Here is a 19,191-nt window from a genome sequence, read left to right as displayed (position 1 = left end):
CCTGGGCAGTGTCCTTCTGCAGAACCAAGAGCATGATTCTCTGACTTCGCCTGCCTTGCTTTATCTCCTTACCGCAAAAATGACAGTCAGCAGCAGTGCCCTTCCAGCGCCACGTGCTGGGGCACCCTGGCCTGAAGTATGCAGCCCCCCATCATCTCCTACACTGTCCAATAGGATAACCACATACGGCTATTGACATTGAAATTAACTGTCACACTAGTCATATTTCAAGTGCAGGAGAGTCACATGGGGCTAGTGGCCACTGCACTGGACAACACTCTATAGAACGTTCCCATCATCACAGAAGTTCCTCTGGGCAGAGCTGGAGTCTGCACAGCAGGAGTGATGGGGCCTTGGGGGCGAGAGGCTCAGGAACAGGACGGAGAGACAACTTGGGGAAGAGAAAAGGGCCCCTTCTCTTTAGGAGTTTTCTGGGTGGGGCAGTAAGAGCTCCCCCACCAGGCTGGTAACTAGTGAGATACTCATGAGCACCCCACCCCCAACATGCATCCCCCAGTGTCCCCTCTCCCTGTGTGTGTGTGCGTGCGTGTGTGTGTGTGTGTGTGTGTGTGTGTGTGTAGGGCGATATTTGCCTGGGGGCTTCCCTGCAAGGAACCGCCATAGAAATGCGGCAGGGGTTCAGAGCCTTTTCCCAGGGGTCCAGGGACTGGAGGCAGAGAGCTGGGCAGAGGTGGGCCACCCAATCTTCTGGGTCGCGGCCAGATTCCCCGACACAGAACAGGGTGGGGGCGCAGGAAGAGCCCCCCTCCCCCGGCCTGCCCCAGAGAGAGAGGCTCCAGCCGAGGTAGGCAGCCACCTTACTGCCTCGAAAGCAAGGGAGCAAGCCTTGGGTGGAGGTGGGGGTGCCCCAGGGTGCGGGGGAGACGGCCCGAGCCGCAGGCCTTCCAAGCGCCCCGCCCTCAGTCAAGGCCACGGCCCCGCCCCGCCCCCGCTCTTGCGTCATGTCCCGGCCCCGCCCCCACGCCCGGGCCTCCCCCGGGGGCGTCCCCCCGCCCCGCGCTCCAGGCTCCAGGTAGCGGCGGCCGGAGCGGCCGAGAGCGGCTGGGAGCGCTTCCCGGCCCGGGGCCGCGCGGGGGAGGAGGGCGCGGAGGGGGCGTTCCCACGGCCCCCGCCCCGCGGCCCGCGCCCGTGATGTCACAGCTGCGGCCGGCCCCGGCGTCCCCGGGGCGGCGGGCGGCGAGGAGGCGGGCGCGGCGGGAAGGGGCTCCCGAGGCATGGCCTGACCCCGGCCCCTCCCCGCCGACGCCGCCCCCCAGCTGGCCCCCCTCCGCCGGGCGAGCGTGCGCGCGGCGGCTCCGAGGGGGCGGCCCCGGGAATGGCTGCGCCCCCTTCGGCTCCCGTGCCGCGCTCGCCCTTTTACCTGCGGAGGCCGGCGCCCGGCCCGCAGTGCCCATGGGGCATGGAGGAGAGCGCGGCGGCCGGCGCGCGTTGCCGGGAGCCTCCGGGCCCCCCGCGGGCCGCCGTTCCCTGCTTCGGGATCTCGGTGCACCCGGAGGACATCCTGCCCGGCGCCCTGCGCCTCATCCAGGAGCTGCGACCGCAGTGGAAGCCCGAGCAAGTTCGGACCAAGGTACCCGAGCGGGAGCGCGGGCGGCGACCCGGGCATCCCTGTGGGCGCAGGTCCCGGGGGGCGCGGTGCCGAGCAGGGAGATTGGGGCGGGGGGGGGGGCTGCATGTGTGTTTCCTGGTCCGGCCGCCTCTCGCGCCCTCCACACCCCCCTCCACTCGGGCTCGCGGGCGTGCACCCCGGAGGTCCACCTGCCCGCTGTCAGCGTGCTGCGCGCGGCCCCATCCTCCCCCCGCCCTGTCGCGGCGCCCTGCTGCCCCCCTGGCTGCTCCCCGCTGCCCCGGGCGGGCGCGGACCCAGCGGGCAGGAAGCCTGCGGGCAGGAACTTTTCAGGAGCCCCCACACTCACACACGTTGCTGCCCCTTCTGCACCAGGTGGTGTAGCAAAGCCTCCAGGCTCTGAGCAGCCCCTGCCGGTCCCAGAATTCAGCTGGCCCCTGCGCTGTGTGGGAGTCCTCCCCATCTCCCCTGGCTCTGGCTCAGCCTCCCACCCCACTCCGACACACACACACACACACACACACACACACACGGCGCCTCCCACACCCAAATGGACACATGCGCAGGGACACAGAGATGGACACAGAGGCTGGCACTGAGGAGTCTCTGGCTGGCACCCCAGCTGACCTGTGTCCCCTGAAAAAATGTGTCGCCTGCCCACCCTCCCATCCCTCCTGGGAGCTGCTTATGGAGGAATGGCCCTGGGGAGGCCGGAGGCACCTGCAGCTTGTGCTGGAGTGGTAGTGGCTCCTCCTCTGGGAGGTTCTGGACCAAGTGTGGAAGCTGACAAACCCCTCTTAGGAGAAGGGTGGGTAGGTAGCATTTCAAAATAAAAGATCTCCTCTGGAGTATGAGTGCCAAAGCATCAAGCTGGCCGGAGTTAATCCCACTACTGGCCTAGCATGCTATCTGCCGGTCCCTCCCTCTTAGGGCCTCAGTTTCCCCACCTAGAATTGGTTTAGAGGTCCTCTACAAGGCCCCTTCCAGCACTGACACTGTGCCCTGTAAATTCCATGGTTCATTCCTCCTCGTCACCCCCTTGGGGAACCTGGTCTCCCAGCCCAGGGTCCGTGGTCTCTTCCGGTATGGAACGCAGAGGCCCTAAGGAGCTCTGACCACCACAGCCTGGGGGTCGGGGGCGGGGTGCCAACCTCAAGACTCTGGATGGGCAGGAGGGACAGCAGAACGCCCTCTGCCTACAGGCGGTGAGAGTTAGCCGGGTGGGGATGTACTCGTCCTGGGTGATCCTCTGCCACATCCTGGTCAGTGGAGGTTTCCCTCAGGGCCAGGATGGAGGAGGAGGGAGAGAAGGGAGCTTCTAACCCCCAAGTGGTGTGCAGATTCCCCACACAAATCCCATCCCTGGAGGTGGGCCCAGAGTGCCTGGGCTGAGCCAGAGCTGCCACCGTTTTTTGAACTCGCTCATCCATCCCAAGCGTTGAGGGGTGTTGAGCTCTATGTTAAATGAGTGTGAAGGACGGGGTTCTGTGTGGTTGTGCTGGAGCTGGGCAGCTACGGGGGGCAAGAGCAGAGATCCCACGCCCCCTGTGCTGCCCTCTCCCCATGCCAGCGCTTCACCGACGGCATCACCAACAAGCTGGTGGCCTGCTATGTGGAGGAGGACATGCGGGACTGTGTGTTGGTCCGGGTGTACGGGGAGCGGACGGAGCTGCTGGTGGACCGGGAGAACGAGGTCAGGAACTTCCAGCTGCTGCGAGCACACGGCTGTGCCCCCAAACTCTACTGCACCTTCCAGAACGGGCTGTGCTATGAGTACATGCGGGGCGTGGCCCTGGGGCCTGAGCACATCCGGGAGCCCCGACTCTTCAGGTGAGGAGGGTGCCAGGGCCCTGTTCATCTCCACGCTTTCTCAGGCCTTGGGCTGGGGAATCCTTGGCCAGCTTCCATGGTGCAGAGTGGAGCCCATGAATGAGTCATAAGATCTGTGAGCTCCCTGAAATTGCATGAAAAACGGGTGTGTGTGTGTGTGTGTGGATGGCTATGCAAAGAGGGACGATAGCTTTGTGTAGGTTTTCAGTGGGGTCTGCTAGGCGTTCTCAAGGGAGGCGCTTGAGAACTTAGGTGAACGTGGGACCAAACAAGGCACCTGGTCCCCTAAATGCGGCAGGGATCCTCTTCCTGGTCCATGGAAACATCTCAGCCTTGGAAATGAAATCTGAGCCAAATCCCCAGCGGGTCAGGGAGTTTTGTTCCTCCCCTCCTGCCATGAGCTCAGGTGTGCTAGGAGAATGGCCGTGTTAGTAGCCCAGAGAGATGCCATCCCTCCCCCAGTGCGCGCTCCTTCCAGGTGTCCTGACAAGGTGGGAATCCAGGTTTGGGGAGCTGCTGAGCTTCCAGAGGCCCGCAGAACCCATGGTCCCCAGCGAGCCAGTCCTGTTCCATGCCTAGACCATAGGACCTTCAAACCCTGTGGCTGTGGGGCCTGGTGCACTGTTCTCTGTGCTGGGCAGGGAGGTTGGGCAGGATCCACCGTCCTCCCTCCAATGCCATGGCCATGTGCAGGGCACTCAGACCAGAGTGAGTTCCCAGGTGACACTGGGGACAGTGGCACAGGGGTCTGCCCAGGACCCTTGGGCTCTGTCCTGTCCCGCCCACAGGGAAGGAACCTTCCAAGTTCCGAGGGGCAACAACAAAGCCCCCCGCCACCCCGCCCAGGGAGTGGACCAAACACAGCTTCTTTGCTCCCTCGCCTGCTGCCATTTGCCCCAAGTTAGTGTCCCTGGCCCTATTTGCAGGGAACCCCTGTCAGGCCCCCTAGGGACTTAGAGGGAGGGAATCTGAGGCTCCCCCTCCTCCCCAGGGCTCCTGAACGCTGCTTCTGGGGCTGCTGAGGCCCCAGCAGATTCCCTTGAGTCGTATTTTGTAGCTGTGTGTTTGCGTCTGGGTTTGGGGGATACACAAACCCACTTAAGGGGCATCCCAGGCTCCCTGCTGAGCAGCTCCACATGCACCCAGGCTGGAGAGGGAGGTCTGAGCAGGGCGGAGGGTGAGGAGCCCTGTCCTGCTTCCCCACCAACTCCTCCCAGCTCTTGTGCAAACAGCTCCGATATTGGCAGGTCCTCGCCACGCCCAGTCTCACCGCCCCTGTGCATCTGATGCTGTCACTCATCCTCTCACGAACATAATTACCTTTGTCAGGAAGATGAAGATGGATTTAGGTTCAATAAGAAGAACTTGACAAAATTCGGGGAAAGCCAGAAATTGGGCGGAGTGTAGGAGGTGGCCCTTCCTTGATACTCTTCCCAGGATAGACCATTATCTTCCTTGAGGAAAGGCGGGGGTGGGGAGGGGGGGGCCTTTGGGAGCCACTTCCCCGAGTGGCCCTGAATCCCACCCCCCAACCTGCGCCTGTTGAGGCTCTGCAGCATAGACGCCGCGTGTTGAGGTTAGCTTTCATTGCTATTCCAGACGGCACCCCTATTGGTATTCAAGGAAACACTCTGTTCGTTCTGTTCGGAATCTTCCTTTGGGGAGGGAAGGCCTGGGTCTCAGGTCTGTTTCTCGCCTCGCCCACGCCCTGGGGTCCCTCCTCTTCCAGGGCCTCTGGCCTCTGAAAGCACAGCCTTCATCTCTCACCCACTCAGCTGCTGCCACACCCCCTGCCCCCTCCACCCTTTCGGAGGTGGGAGCCTTGGGGGCCTCCAGAGGAGCCCCCCAGAGTGGCCTGTTATGCTGTTGGGAGATGGCTGCCCCTTCCCAGGACCTGGCAAGGGGCGGGGGTGTCCCCGGACAGCTCGGCAACAACGTTTCAAACAGCCACGGCCTTTGTTGTCTTTCCTCGATTATTATTGGAGCAACAGGCAGAGGTAAAGGAAGGTTGAATGTTGGAGGCTTGGCAGCCGGTGGGGGTGGGGCTCCAGAGGGGGAGCTGGCCCAGGCCTGGGGGAGCCCAGCTGGGACCCAGGCCTCAGATGCTGGGTCCTTATCAAGGCCCTCCCTCCCTGACGGTCAGCCCTCCACCCCCCTCCCCCCTCTGCCAGCAGCCTTCCCCTGAGCTGCTTTCTCCTCTCCCCACCGCCCCTCCTTCTCTCCTGGGACCTTGGATAATGTCCACAGGAGAACTTGAAAATAGAACGCTGGTTTGTTTTGCGTCCTTGGCACCCAGCCGCCAGCATCAACTCCCTGCCACAGAGGAAGGGGCTGCCCTGGGCCCGCCTGCGTCCCTCCCCACCTTGGCCAGGCTGATAAGAGGCGGGCATTTCTCCCTGCCTGGCATCACCACCCCTGATCCCTTGGTGCCCTGCGTTCACTTCCCCCTGAGGGTCAGAGTCCAAGGGGGGAGGAGAGGCACCGCCCCCATCCACAGTGATCCCTCTGTCCTCAGTGGGTACATGACCTTGGGGTGGGGCAGGGTCACTGACCAGTGGCCAACAGCCCACTGCTTTGCCCTTCTGCTAGGCCAGCTCTAGTTCTGGAAAAGGACCTGCTAGGCCAAAGGCCAATCTCATTTTCATGCCTCCGCTGAGATGTAGAGAGAGCTCTGGAAAGATATGTCATAGCCCCAGACTCTGCCCTCTGGCCAGCCCCCTCCTACGGCGTAGGGCCCCTTTCCGGTCAGGAGGGGCTGATACCCTACGCTTCCTGCTTTTTGCTATAGGCTGATCGCCTTGGAAATGGCCAAGATTCACACCATCCACACCAACGGCAGCCTGCCCAAGCCCACCCTGTGGCACAAGATGCACACTTACTTCACCCTCGTGAAGAACGAGATCAGCCCCAGGTACGGGGATCTGGGCGGGCTCCAGGCTGCCGGCCTCCTCCGCCTGAATGTGATCCCGCTCCCCCTTCCGTTGCTGCACCCCACCCTGCAGGAGGGTGAGCGATTGCCAAGGAGAGTGGGGCCCATTAGAAAGCTGAGGCCCTGGGATCCACAGGTTTAGGCCCATGCATGTGCTTCTTAATTCTTCTTGTTTTAGTCCTCACCCGAGGATATGTTGTTGTTGTTTTCGTTGAGTCTAAAGCAGCGGTTCTCAACCTGTGGGTCGCGACCCCTTTGGGGGTCAAACGACCCTTTCACAGGGGTCGCCTAAATACATCCTGCATATCAGATATTTACATTACGGTTCATAACAGCAGCAAAATTACAGTTCTGAAGTAGCAACGAAAATAATTTTATGGTTGGGGGTCACCACAACATGAGGAACTGTATTAAAGGGCCGCGGCATTAGGAAGGTTGAGAACCACTGCTCTAAAAAGAGAAGAAGAAGGGAGGGAGGGAGTGAAAGAGAGAGAGAGAGAGAGAAACATCTATCGGCTGCCTCCTGCACGCAGCCTGACCAGGGATCGAACCTGAGACCCTTCGATGCACGAGATGACCCTGTAAGCACTGAGCAACACCGGCCAGGGCTGCTTATTTCTTCGTGAGCCTGCTGCTTGTGGCAGGGCCTAGGGTCAGGGACAGTGTCTCCCATTTTACTTAAAGGGCACCGAGGCTCAGAGCTCAGCTTTGCCCAGTGTCAGGGCTGCCTGAGCTGCCTTCTAGCCTGAGAAGGGAAGCCTGCCCTCTGGGAAAGGCTGTTAAAACCAGTCAGAAGTCAGCTCATCAGCTGAGAAGGCCTTGGGACACCAGGACTCCTGCTGTTTGTCTGGATGCCTCTCATCCCCTCGTGCCCCACCCTCACCCCCACCCCCGCCTGGCAACCTTGCTTTCCACCTTATTCCGACTGACAGCTCGCTGTTTCCTCTCTGCTCTTTTCATCACCATCGTGACATCACCTTTCCTCCAGATAAGCCATCTGAGAGCCCTTCTAGCCTCCAGATACCTGACGCATCCGCTTACTCTTGAGTGTTGAGTCAACAATGGGGGCAAGGAAGAAAGAGTGGTGTCACCCTGCCCGCCCCCCCCCAAAAAAAGGCTTGAACACCGTTTTTCCAGATGTTCATGGGATGGGGTACACAGGTCTGAGGACAGGGTACCTCCTTCCCTCCTTGAAGATGACAAGACATGAATGGCATCTCTCCCGATCGTGTGTCCCTTTCACACTCGCGCACACAGGATGCCTTATCTGGGCCCTCCCACTTAAGGATTATCAGACGCTGCTTTGGGACTCTGTGTCCAGCATGGCTCATGTTCAGACCTTCTATGTTAAGTGTTATCTCTGGGACAGGAGCCGCCTTGCCTCTTGGGACTAGAGCAGCACACAGAGGGTAGGATCCCCTGGCATCTCAGCCAACAGGACCTGAGATCCCCCAGCCCACCTCTCCCATTTGACAGATTAAGAAACTGAGACCCTGGGTGGGGATAGGACTTGCCCAAGGCCATTGCCATCAGTGGCAACTCGAGGACTAGAGTCCAGGCCTGATGCTCAGGCATAACCCTTGCCACTGCAGCTTCCCTTGAATCTGCGGTCACGGTGTATCCTTTGCGGGGTTGGCGGGGGGGGGGGGGGGGGGGAGTGACCTTGTTGGGAGGGGAGTCTTCTCTGGAGAAGAGCTGACCAACTCCCTTTGTTCTTGTCACACTTTTGACCTTGGGCAAATCAACTTGCTTAACTTTCTTAAGCCTCTTTAGGGGGTGATGCCCGCCCTGCCCTTGCCCACGATACCCCAGAGCAGGCTGTGATGAGCAACCACTCAGACAAGATGCAGCACCTGAGTCCTGTAATAACCCTGTCTCATAATTTTCCTAATAACCCTGATGTAGTCCATCCTTCATTTCACAAGCACAGATTGATTGGGATTTAAAACAATAAACATACCAAGGTGGCATTGGCTCTGCCCACAGAAGCTTAGGAGCCCTCGGGGTAAAGAGGACCTGCCCGCGCAGAGCCATAGAAGGAGGCAGGGTCTGTAGTGCGCGCCAGGGGTGGGAGAGCCAGGGAAGGTCTTCCTGGCAGAGATGGGAAGGGAGGCGCTCTGGCTGGAGGAGGTGGCCTGAGCACAGCTTGCTCGTGGATGAGGGGTAGACGAGTTGGCCGGAGCAGATCTTCAGGAAGGGCTGGGAGGGGTCTGGAGAGAGAGAGCTGCAGGGGTCGTGTGAGCTGGAGCAAGCGTGTGAGGGGGCCTTGAAGGTCAGGTTAAGGAACGAAGATTCAACTTGGCTGCAGTGGAAAGTACTTGTGAAGGTGTTTGAGCTGGGGACTCAGGTCAGTGACCTGCCCAGGACGTGGTGGAGGTGGGAGTTGGGGCAGCAGGGATTGGGGTAGGGAGACCAGCTGGAGGAGTGTTACAAGGGAATGGGCAACAAACAGTTAGAACTAGGGGAAAGGTGAACGTCGCTGATGTGCCGTGAGGCTAAATAGCCATCTCAGACGGTGAATAAAGAAAAATGGAATTTATTTAAGGAAACGGAGGCAGAGGATGGGGATGTCCAAAGGGAAGGGCCACCCAGCACTGAGCCAAAGGGTACTGGGTCCACGATGACGGCAATAACACACTTAGGACAGTGACACAAGGAAGATCATAGAGGAAGCCACCGGGCAGCCTCGGCTGGGCTGCTCTGGCTCAGGGAGCCTGCCTGGGAGACAGGTTCGGGGAGTGGCCCGGGACGAGCTGCCGCTGCCTGTTGCGCCCCTGGTTGGGGTCTCTTACAGGGAAGAGGGGGAAGGGAATGGCTCCTGAAGGGAGAGCACCGCGTGGCTGGGTCCCTTGTCCTGAGAGTATGTCTCTCTCTTGCAGGTGGAAATCCTAGGGAGGTCTCGGAGGGGGAGGGGGCGCCGGGGGGCGGGGGGGGGGGAGGTTCTCAATAGAATATTCATCAGCCTTCCAGGTGTGCTTTTTTAGGTCGTGGTCTCCACTGATTGGCTGGTGCCAGGGCAGCGTCAATAGTCAGTTTAGCTCGTCCGGAGGCAGCTCCTCGGTACTTGTCTGGTTTTGCTGCTTTTCTGGGCCTGGAGCTGAAATACAACTGAGGCCAAGATGTTATCTTCAGGGAGGAAAGGTCATGATCAGCCATACGCTAGAGGAAGACAGATTACCTGGGTACAAGGGTCTTGTTTTCCCACTCCGATCCCGAGAGCTGAGTGGGCACTGGCCAGGCGTCCATCCCTTCATCAGGGAGAACCCCAGGCCCCGTCACCCGCCCCCGCGGCCTCGGAGGGACAGGAGCCGCCGCCTGGCGTGTGAAAGTCTCCGAGATGCCCCCCCCTCCCCCCCCCGCCGGGCCCTCAGCCCTGGAGAGGATGGGGTGTCAGGGCTGAGGGACGCTGCGCTGGCGAGGGTCCAGGTGCTCGGGGGAGGGAGGGAGGTCAGGACTGTTCCCACGGTAACCATCTGTGTGGCCTTGGGGTGGGTAGTGTGGGGTCAGACGGAGGTCAGGGCCTGGGCAGCAGGCATCTTGGATGGCAAAGCCATGTTTTTCAAGCTGAGACCTGGGCAAAGCGAAGGAGGCCTCCTCAGTTTTATCTTTGGATGGTCTCCGTCCAAGAAAAAGGAGAATCTTAAAAAAAAAAAAAAAAAAAGGTAGCTTCTTAGGGAGAGCCAAGAGGGAAATGCATGCTATGCAGCCTGTGGCTACAGATAAACTCCAGTGAAGGGAGTGGAGGAGGGAGGGGGGCGGGAGGCCTCCCTGACAGCCCCTAACAGATGCCTGCACTCCCAGGGGCCTGCGCTCCAGGGGGCACCGGGCCCTCGTGGTTAGAGGCCTGGCTTGATGCCCATCCTTGGACGGGCTGAGGACCGGGCTCCTTAGTGAGGACGCAGAGGTCTAGCTGTACAGGAGACACCTGAGACTGGAAGGAAGACTGTCCTTCCTTGAGCCTCAGTTTCCCCATGCGGCTGGTCTGGAGACCAAGGATCCTCTTTAGCTTTGACCTCCTCAAAGTGTGAAGCAGTCGGCCACTCGCCCATCTCCGGGGGGACGTGGGGACACGTTAGATGCCGAGGACTCTTCCACACATCCCGGTTTCTGGGCTGGGGGTGTGGGCCCCCGTGGGAGCTACGGGAGGGCCTCTCCATCTCACCCCCCTGCACATCCTCTCGCTGCCCTGGACGAGAGAGCACACAGGAGATGTGTGCGTGGAAACACGCCGCCAGCCCCTCCTCTCCTCCATGGGTGGTTCTGGGGTTCTTTCTAAGGGCTCTGCTGACTCCTTGGCTCTTTAGTGTGCACAGGAGCCTGTGCTTCCTGGGACCGCAGTTCAGAGCGTCTGTGCACAGCGTCTCCTGGTCAGCTTCCCAGGCCTCTGAGGGCCCATTCATTCACTCCTCAGTGTGTGCTGTGGGAGCGGGTGGGGCAGAGGGGCTCCAGGGGCTTTGTTCCTGCCCTCAGGGCTCTGGGACAAGGAAACTCCCACTCCTCCTTCAGGGTGGCAGGCACGATATCGGGGAGCTACGCCGCCGGTGCTCCCCTCTGGACGGTTCCCATGTGCCCTGGGCCTCGCAGGAGGGACCCCAAGGAGCACCTTCTTTGCTTGCTGCTGTGGCTGCATGGCTGCCTGTGGGGTATGAAGTGAAACTATACGATCCCGGTGCCGCCGGCTGCCAGAGCGAGAGGGACACAGACCAGCACATCTCTGCCTCCCCCGGAGCGTGCCAGCGCTCCAGCCCTGCCAGGCCCTTCATCTGAGGAACTTTGCAGGGAGCCTTATTTTAGAGCGGCCCCTTCCCCAGGAATCCTCCCTGCATCGCCCTGCGTCCTAAGAGCGGGTCTGTGCACCCTGCACAGCTGCCCCTGTTCTTACCCGGAGATCAGTGCGTTCGGTCACTCATCCTCACCCCCCATCCTCCCTGGGCCTCCTTCAGGACCTCCCTGTCTCCTTCACGAAGTAAGGATGATGGTGCTTTGCAAAATGCTTTGAAGCCAATGTTTCCATCAGCTTCTTAGAGTAACCACGGGTCATCAGGACAGGAAGCCCCAGTGCCATTTTGCAGGTGACAAAAGATTGGCCATATGTCCAGGTTCCTTCTGCAGCACGAGGTCATGAGGAGGCCAGGGCTCAGGGCTTTGGAGGCCAAGCCCCTAGCCTGTCCGCCTTCAGCCACCCCCCCCCTTCTCACTCCCCCCTCCACCGTCCCCTCTCTCGCCCCCCAGCCTTTCCGCAGACGTCCCCGCGCTGGAGGTGCTGGAGCAGGAGCTGGCCTGGCTGGAGGAGCACCTGTCCCAGCTGGGCTCCCCTGTGGTGTTCTGTCACAACGACCTGCTCTGCAAGAACATCATCTACGACAGCACTAAAGGTGCGGCTGCGTCGCCCGGGCGGCGGCAGGGTCCTGCTCCCAAGGCTGGTCCCGGGACAAGACAGGAGACTTTTCACTTAGATCTTAAGTTCATCTGTAGGAGAGAAATGGAAAAGGAGCAAATTCCCCCTTAGGAAAGTCTGTGCCAGGAAAGGGCTCACCGGCAGGGTGTGTGGAGGTCTTTCATGTCAGGGCGCCCGAGCGACACCCCCCACAATGCTTTGGGCTTCCCACGCCTTCTCGGCTGTTTCAAGCCTTCCTGTGGCCTGACCTGAGCTTCCCCCAGGGAACCCTTTTGCTTTATTTTTATTATTATTATTATTATTTTTAAATATATATTTTTATTTCGGAGAAAGGGGCAGGGAGAGAGAGGTAGAAACAGCAATGATGAGAGAGAAACATTGATCAGCTGCCTCCTGCACACCCCCCCCCACCCCCACTGGGGACCGAGCCTGCAACCCAGGCATGTGCCTTTGACCCGAATCGAACCTGGGACCCTTCAGTCCGCAGGCCAACGCTCTACCCGCTGAGCCAAACCGGCGAGGGCGGGAGCCCTCTGGTTTAAATCTGGCCCTCGACCATGCTGAGGACAGATGTCTTTACTTGGGGAGAGCCCCAGGGACTAGCTCTGTGAGAGGGACAGCTGGAGTGGGGGAGGGCAGGTGGACGGATGGACAGACAGAAGGAAGCAGCTGAAGAATGCTGCTGAAGAGGTTGGGTGAGGCCAGCTTGCTGCGAGGCCAGCACAGGAGCGGTGAACTGTGCACAGCATGACCGGGCTTGTCCAGGTCTCCAGGGCCGACCTCCGCGCTTCTCTACCCCACAGGTCACGTCCGGTTCATTGACTATGAATATGCCGGCTACAACTACCAAGCTTTTGACATTGGCAACCATTTCAATGAGTTTGCAGGTGAGAGGGGCGTTGCTCTTGGGCCTGCGTCCAACATTCCCTCTGTATGTTGGCTGGCCAGGTCAGGGAGAGGATGAGAGGGGTCCTGTACTTGGGGGTGGAGCCTAGACAGCCCCTGGGGCAGGGAGGTGGATGGGGAGACACAGCCTGCATTGGAGAGCACCAAGTCTCCTGGGGGAGGCAGGACCCACCTACACAGGGCACACCTGTGGCCAATCAGGCAGTTTGGTACAAAGTAGGAAGACATGCATACGTAGGATCCCTGGCTTGGCGTGTGACTTAGAAAAAGACCCCTTTCTCTGGGTCATGCAGCCCTCGCCAGCTGGGCCAGCACAGGACAACCTCAGCCTCGACTCACCCCCTTGCCCAAGCTCCTTTCTGCCCAGTGCAACCTGCAGGCTTGTAGACGAGGGCCCAGCAGGCAGGTAAGGAGCAGAACAAGCTGTAAGCAGCTACTTGCCTGGGGCCATTATGAAAAGAACCTCGTTGCAACTAGTTAAAGTATGTCCTCTGCGGCTTGGCTCCCTGACTTTAAACCCTGGCTCTGGTGCTTGCTGCGTGGCCCTTGCCTTCTCTGTGCCTCTGTAGAATGGAGATAAAACACTAGGACCTGCCTCATAGTATCCATATGAGACACACACACACACACAAGCACGGCACATGCTAAGCAGATATTAGCACTGGCTGCTGATACCGGGACGGGGAGCCTCCGCAGCCCGGAGTTGGAGCAGGGCTGGATGGTGGACGCGGGAGTGTTTCCTGGGAGTAGGCGGTGTGCACACAGAGTCAGTGTGTAGGGAAGCGGGGTGATTGTGTCCAGCTTGAGAGCTTGTTAAAAAACAATTCCGTAGGGTGAACAGCTACGCCCTGACACTGGGGTTGGAGGGACACCCCAGGATGGCAGTGTGAGGTGCCCAGCAGCCCCTGAGGCTTAGGATAAGCCTCACCTGGCCCAGCTTCAGCCACTCCGCAGCCCAATCTAGGCCAATCACGACCCTTCTGGAGCCCCAGCTGACCAGGTCTGTTGGCCTATCAAGTGCTAATTATACCCGAGGGTATGACTCCCAGGCACCAGAGGCTCAGCTGGGCAGAGCAGCTGAACTGTGGGGGTGGCACGAGCTGAGGCTGGCATCTGCAGGGCACTGGGGCCATGCGTGCTCAGCTGCCAGGCCCACTGACCCTTCCAGAAGGGATCATTCCTAAGCATGTTAAGTCCTTCTCACCCACCACACAGAGCAAAGTCCAGCTGGAATTTCTCCTAAAAGGGCAGATTGCATCCTGCTCCTAAATTGAGAATGAAGGAGGAGAACTGAGCATGGGGGGGAAGAGGGGCCAAGGAGGAGAGTGGTGCCGGGAGCCGGTCCATGCTTGCTGTTTCAAGGGACCTGGCATATATGGCATACTGTTCTTTATATGTTTGCTCACCTTCTTGGCGCTGTGTTTTAACCAAGGTCACCTCTCCGAGAAAGGTTGAATCCCCAGGTAGGGATTTTCCCCTGAAGTTAGGGAGGGAATAAAACCCCTCAACTAAGTGCCAGGCGGGTAATTAATCCCTTTAACTATGAACAATCATGCTTAAACTACATAATCTTTTCTCCCTGGAATGGAGATAAGAAACGCCCTAACCTTTGTAATAGAGATTGATAGGATTGAATCAACTGGTATAAATACAGTTGTACCAAGACAGAAACACGCAGAACTCAGAACAGAGAACTCAGAGCACAGGGCTTGGAAGACAGGACCAAGAGAGACAGAGCCTAGGCACAGAACCTACACAGAACGTTCTCTAGGGACAGAAGAACTTCGCTGGCGAGAGCATGCCGGAGGATCCTGGACAGGGACTGGCCTCGGAGCCTAGAGACAAAGCTAGCGGGAGAACATGGCAAGGGATCCTGGACTGAACCTGACTACAGAGATTGGCAGGAGAACCTGACTGGAACCTGGACACTGAACCTGACTGGAGAGCCTGGACAGAACCTGGCTGGAGAACCTAGCGAGGGAACATGGCTACAGAACCTCGCTGGAGATCCGAAGCAGAACCTCTCTGGAGATCCGGGCTAGAGATCCTGGCTAGGTTGCTGATCAACTGAACGCTGTCTCCATGTCATTCCTTCTTCGCCGACTCTGTCCACACCTTTGGGAACCCCTGGACCTGCTGGGGCAGGACCCCGGCAGAGTGGGAGCTGGGGAGAGGGACCTCCAGGGTTCGTGGGAACCAGGAGGCCCGTTACTGGGAGCTGGAAATCGGTGTTCCCATCCTGAACCCACCTCTAACCAGCTGCCTGACCTTGAGCAAGTATCTTCTCTCTGGGCCTTAGTTTCTGCGTCTGCACAAGGAGATTCCTCCTAGCCATACTCTGGGGGCCCTGGGCGACCGAGTGTGTTTCTCCAGAAACCTAAGGGAAGCGAGGGAAGGAAAGAAGAGGGAGGAAGAGACCGGGGAAGGTGGTCCAATCCTAATTCTGTCTTAAATAAACTGCTGCTTTCTGTGCCAGCTCTAAAGCCCAGGCCTCTGCCGCTGTGCCCAGGATGTGCCCAGGCGCTGGGCTGGCAGCTTGAGGACTCAGGGAAGGGCAGGCCAGAAGGGATGGAGGCCACCCAGTCCTGGCTGTTCCCCAGTCGCCTGGAGAATTGGGCGGGGGCAGGTGCCTGGGAAGCTGTTGTGAACGCTCTCCGTGATGTTTGAGTAGCCGGCCCACAGGAAGCAGCGTTTGAGTCACACAGAGCCCTTCGTTTGCCACGGAGAGATTTGGGCCCAGGAAAGGGCTTGTCCGAGGTGAACTGGAGGTCAGCATCGGACCTAAGACAGCTGAGCCCCGACTCAGTGCTGTGCCCCAAATGTGACATCGTGTTATATAGGGCACGGGGGAGACAGTGGTGCTAAGGGGGTCCCCATCACGCCCAGGACTATCCCTTGCCCCTCAACCAATCTGCTGCTCTGGGGGGTGGGGGTCGACCCTCTACGCATTACAGGCAGCCAGCAGGCTGCATTCCTAGGCCCGCCCAGCGAAGCAGGGAACACCTGAGCTGGAGGAGGCCGCAGGTGGGCCGTCTCCCAGCCCCTTCCGTGATGCTGCCTCCCTCCCACCAGGTGTGAATGAAGTTGATTACTGCCTCTACCCTGCGAGGGAGACCCAGCTACAGTGGCTGCGCTACTACCTGCAGGCACAGAAGGGGATGGCCGTGACCTCCAGCGAGGTGCAGCGGCTCTACGTGCAGGTCAACAAGTTTGCCCTGGTGAGTGCGTGTGGCTTGGTGGCTGGCAGGGAGCAGGGCAGGGCGGAGCCTGGAGGTGGGACAGGGACCCACCCCCAGCTCCTGCCTCTCACAGCCTCCTGGCGGAGGAAACAGAGCCAGGGCCAGGTGTGAGGTCCCGGGGAACCCTACCCTAGAGGTGAGATCGAGGAAGAGCCCTCTCAGGCACCCCCATAATACTAAGGTGCCCTGTTCCCTGCTCCCCCCACCCCCTCAAGTCTAGGTTCTCCCTTTCCTGGAAACTACTTCCAGGAAATCTCAGCTTCCTATTTTAGCAGTTCTCTCACTTGGACCAGTTCTTTCTAGTGTCTAACCTTAATCTTTCATGCTACAGTTAAACACTCCCCTTCTTTTCTATAGCCTTTGGAGGAGATAGAGAATGAATGTTAGCTCTAATCCTCCTTGTTAGCGTCCTCTGCTGACTCAGAACTCGGTAAGCCTTTCCCGTCAGGCTCTTCCTGCTCCGATTACTGTGCTGTCGGTTCTTGATCCGTGTGCCACTTACTCGGGGTCATGGTTCATGCCAGGTGTCCATTGGTGTGTGCCCAGGAGCATGCTAACTAGTCTTACTAGTGTCAGCCATGCGTAAGCAAGTCAGTCAGCTGCCCCGAATTTCACAATCCACCGAAGTTCAGCTGCCCTTTCTGTCCTCACGGCACAAAGCTGGTTCTCCTTCAGGCTCTTCCTCCTGGCTTGTTTCACTCAATGCCTTTCTCTTGCTACAGTTTCCAGGGGTCACTCATACTTGCGAATTGGCCTACGCCCCCTTTAAGTCCTGAAAAAGGCAGAAAGTGGAGGGAGGTACAGGATAGTCAGCCCCAGAGCAAGCAGGACTTGGGCCGGGGTGGGGGACCCCAGCAGGGAAAGTACTGGTGTCACCGCTGTTTGTTGGGGGGCAGCCGGAAGCTCGGCTCTCTGGCTTCCTGAACCTGGGGGGACCTGGGCCCCTGGGCGCCTCTGGCTCTGGGGGAAAGTTGAAAGCTCAGTGCCCAGATTCTGGCTTATTCCCACATCTACACTCATTTTCCAGCTCGACCACCTCCTGATAGAAGGTAGGGAAAGGTCACTTTAAGGGGCCGTCTAGCAGACCTGGCCTTGATGGCCATGTGGCTGGGGCACTGCTGAAGGGCACTAGCCCCCACCCCGTCCTGGACCTGTTGGCCTTGAAGCCTTGAGGAGGACCTGCCTTGGCGCAGACGCCGGGGGTCACCTCTGTGTGGGCCGGGAGCACCATCTCGCCTACCCCCCGAGGGGGCTGGGGGCAGAACCGACTCTGCTTGCCTTCTGCTAGAGGGAGTGGAGTCCCCAAATGCCACCTGGTGACTTCGCCTCCTGCGCTGGGGAGACCCCATCATGTCCCTGCCAGCGTCCTGGTTCTGTGTTTGCCACAGAGACTGCGCCCCTGGTGTGCCCGGGGTCAGGGACGGGCTTGGGAGGATGCCGAGCCACCCTCTGCTCTGTTTGCAGGCATCTCACTTCTTATGGGCTCTCTGGGCCCTCATCCAGAACCAGTTCTCCACCATCGACTTCGATTTCCTCAGGTGAGATTCGGGGCCGGGGGGAGGGCGGCGGGGCAGGGGGGGGGGGGGAAGCTGAGGGTGTGGGGCCAAAGGACAGCCCAAATGGAACGTCCAGAGTCCACGCCTCTGCTAACATGTCCCCACCAGCCAGCCAGGGCCAGGGGTCAGTGCTCCGGGGGAGGTCAGCAGCTGGTGCAGCTCTAGAAGGAGCCTGGAGTTCATGCACCTGCCCTGCCCGGCGGGCGGGCGATTACACTTTCCCTGCCTCCTCCTGCAGCTCTAGGGCCCTGGCCACGGGGCTGGTGGGGAATGGGGTGGCTGCAAATCAGTGTGAAAGGTCATGAGCCCAGCCGTCATTCCTTAGCAGAGGGGTCAGCGTTCCCGAGTGGAAGTGACTTGCTGAGGCCACTGGGTGGTTTCGTGCTTGCTGTGGGGGCTGTCAGACCGCACTCCTCCTTCAGCGGCCCCCAGGGACGCGCTGCAGGCTGTACCGACATTGTACTCAGACACAGACTCCACGGGGGTGGGGGTGGGGGGTTACATCATGTGGGTACATATGCCCCTAAGGGCCAGGAATCACTTTGTTCTTCATTCTGGTCCAGTCTCCTCCCCATCCATCCTGGTTTCAAGGTGTCCACAGCCATTAGAGGTAGGCGGTCAAAGCCTCAATGAGCTACATCACCATCAGGATGGCTACTCTCAGATAAACAGAACATAAGTGTTGGCAAGGACGCGGAGAAACATGTGGTCCGTGCAACAACTGTGGGAAACGATTCTGTTCTTCCTCCACAATTGGAGTGACTGTGTGACCCAGCAAGCTCACTGCTGGGGAGAAGGACTGAAATCAGGGGCTCAAAGGGGTACCTTGGCGCCCATGTTCGCGGCAGCATTTTTCACAATAGCCAAGAGTAGAAGCACCCCATGCCCACTGATGGATGAATGGGTCAACAAAATGTGGTGAATTCATGCACTAGAACATTATTCAGCCTTAAAAGGGGGATCACATCACGTGCTACCCTGTGCATGGACCCGAGGACATTGTGCTAAGTGAAATAAGCCAGTTACAAACCCAGAAACTGTAGGATCCCCCTCTATGAGATAACGTCACAGGAACAGAAAGCAGAGTGGTGGTGCCAGGGGCTGGGGCGGGGACCGGGAGAGTTGCCGTTGGCGGGGTATAGAGTGTCCGTTTTGTAAAATGAAGTCCTCGGGATCTGTTGCTCAACGGTATGAATGCACTTAACGTTGCTGAACTGTAAAACATCAAAAATGACCTCGTTGGAGAAGAGTAGGTTTAGTCTGTGCTGAGAAGAAAGTAAAATTATAATTGAAGTAAAAAAAAAAAAAATCAGCCTGGGCTGGGGTCGACCTGCACAGACCTGGGTGTGAGCCCCAGCATGGCTCCCCTCCTCACCCCAGCTCCCTTCTGTCTCCGCAGGTACGCAGTGATCCGATTCAACCAGTACTTCAAAGTGAAGCCTCAGGTGTCCGCCTTGGAGATGCCAAAGTGACCCGCGCCCCCCTCCCTCCCCTCCCCATCTGCCTGGCAGGCTGGTTCTCCGGGACTTGGCTCTGTTCTGGGGTCTGCACCCTCGGACAAGGTGGGAGAGGGGCCAGGTGGGTATCCGGGGCGAAGGCTGCCAGCCCCTCGTGGGCGCTGCTGTGACCATTCTCTTGTTTGGAGACGTTGATGGACCTAGCTCTGGGGGTCCCCTTGACCTGGCCAGACCTGGGGCGGCGGGGAGTGCTTGCAGCAACCAGAACTCAGACCACAGCCACCCCTG

The 19,191-nt window shown here is 59.1% G+C and overlaps 1 protein-coding gene across 1 annotated transcript; it reads left to right on the top strand.

Annotated features, from left to right (window-relative positions):
- Nucleotides 1-1,150: 1,150 nt before the first annotated feature.
- Nucleotides 1,151-19,058, top strand: ETNK2 (ethanolamine kinase 2). Its single transcript, XM_059675070.1, has 8 exons — nt 1,151-1,591; nt 3,159-3,418; nt 6,207-6,329; nt 11,580-11,722; nt 12,549-12,632; nt 15,724-15,869; nt 17,355-17,428; nt 18,846-19,058. The coding sequence occupies exons 1-8, from the start codon at nt 1,337-1,339 to the stop codon at nt 18,916-18,918; spliced, it is 1,158 nt and encodes a 385-aa protein (XP_059531053.1). The 5' UTR covers nt 1,151-1,336; the 3' UTR covers nt 18,919-19,058.
- Nucleotides 19,059-19,191: the final 133 nt, after the last annotated feature.

This window comes from Myotis daubentonii, chromosome 18, assembly GCF_963259705.1.
Source record: "Myotis daubentonii chromosome 18, mMyoDau2.1, whole genome shotgun sequence".
Taxonomy (NCBI): domain Eukaryota; kingdom Metazoa; phylum Chordata; class Mammalia; order Chiroptera; family Vespertilionidae; genus Myotis; species Myotis daubentonii.
This window is presented reverse-complemented; position numbering and strand designations above follow the sequence as displayed.

What these genes read in the sequence shown, in the direction of transcription:
- ETNK2 (XM_059675070.1), top strand. Translation starts at nt 1,337, where the DNA reads ATGGCTGCGCCCCCTTCGGCTCCCGTGCCGCGCTCGCCCTTTTACCTG. An exon ending in AAGAACGAGATCAGCCCCAG is followed by an intron (nt 6,330 to 11,579) that starts GTACGGGGATCT and finishes CTCGCCCCCCAG; the next exon opens with CCTTTCCGCAGACGTCCCCG. An exon ending in AGGTCAACAAGTTTGCCCTG is followed by an intron (nt 15,870 to 17,354) that starts GTGAGTGCGTGT and finishes CTCTGTTTGCAG; the next exon opens with GCATCTCACTTCTTATGGGC.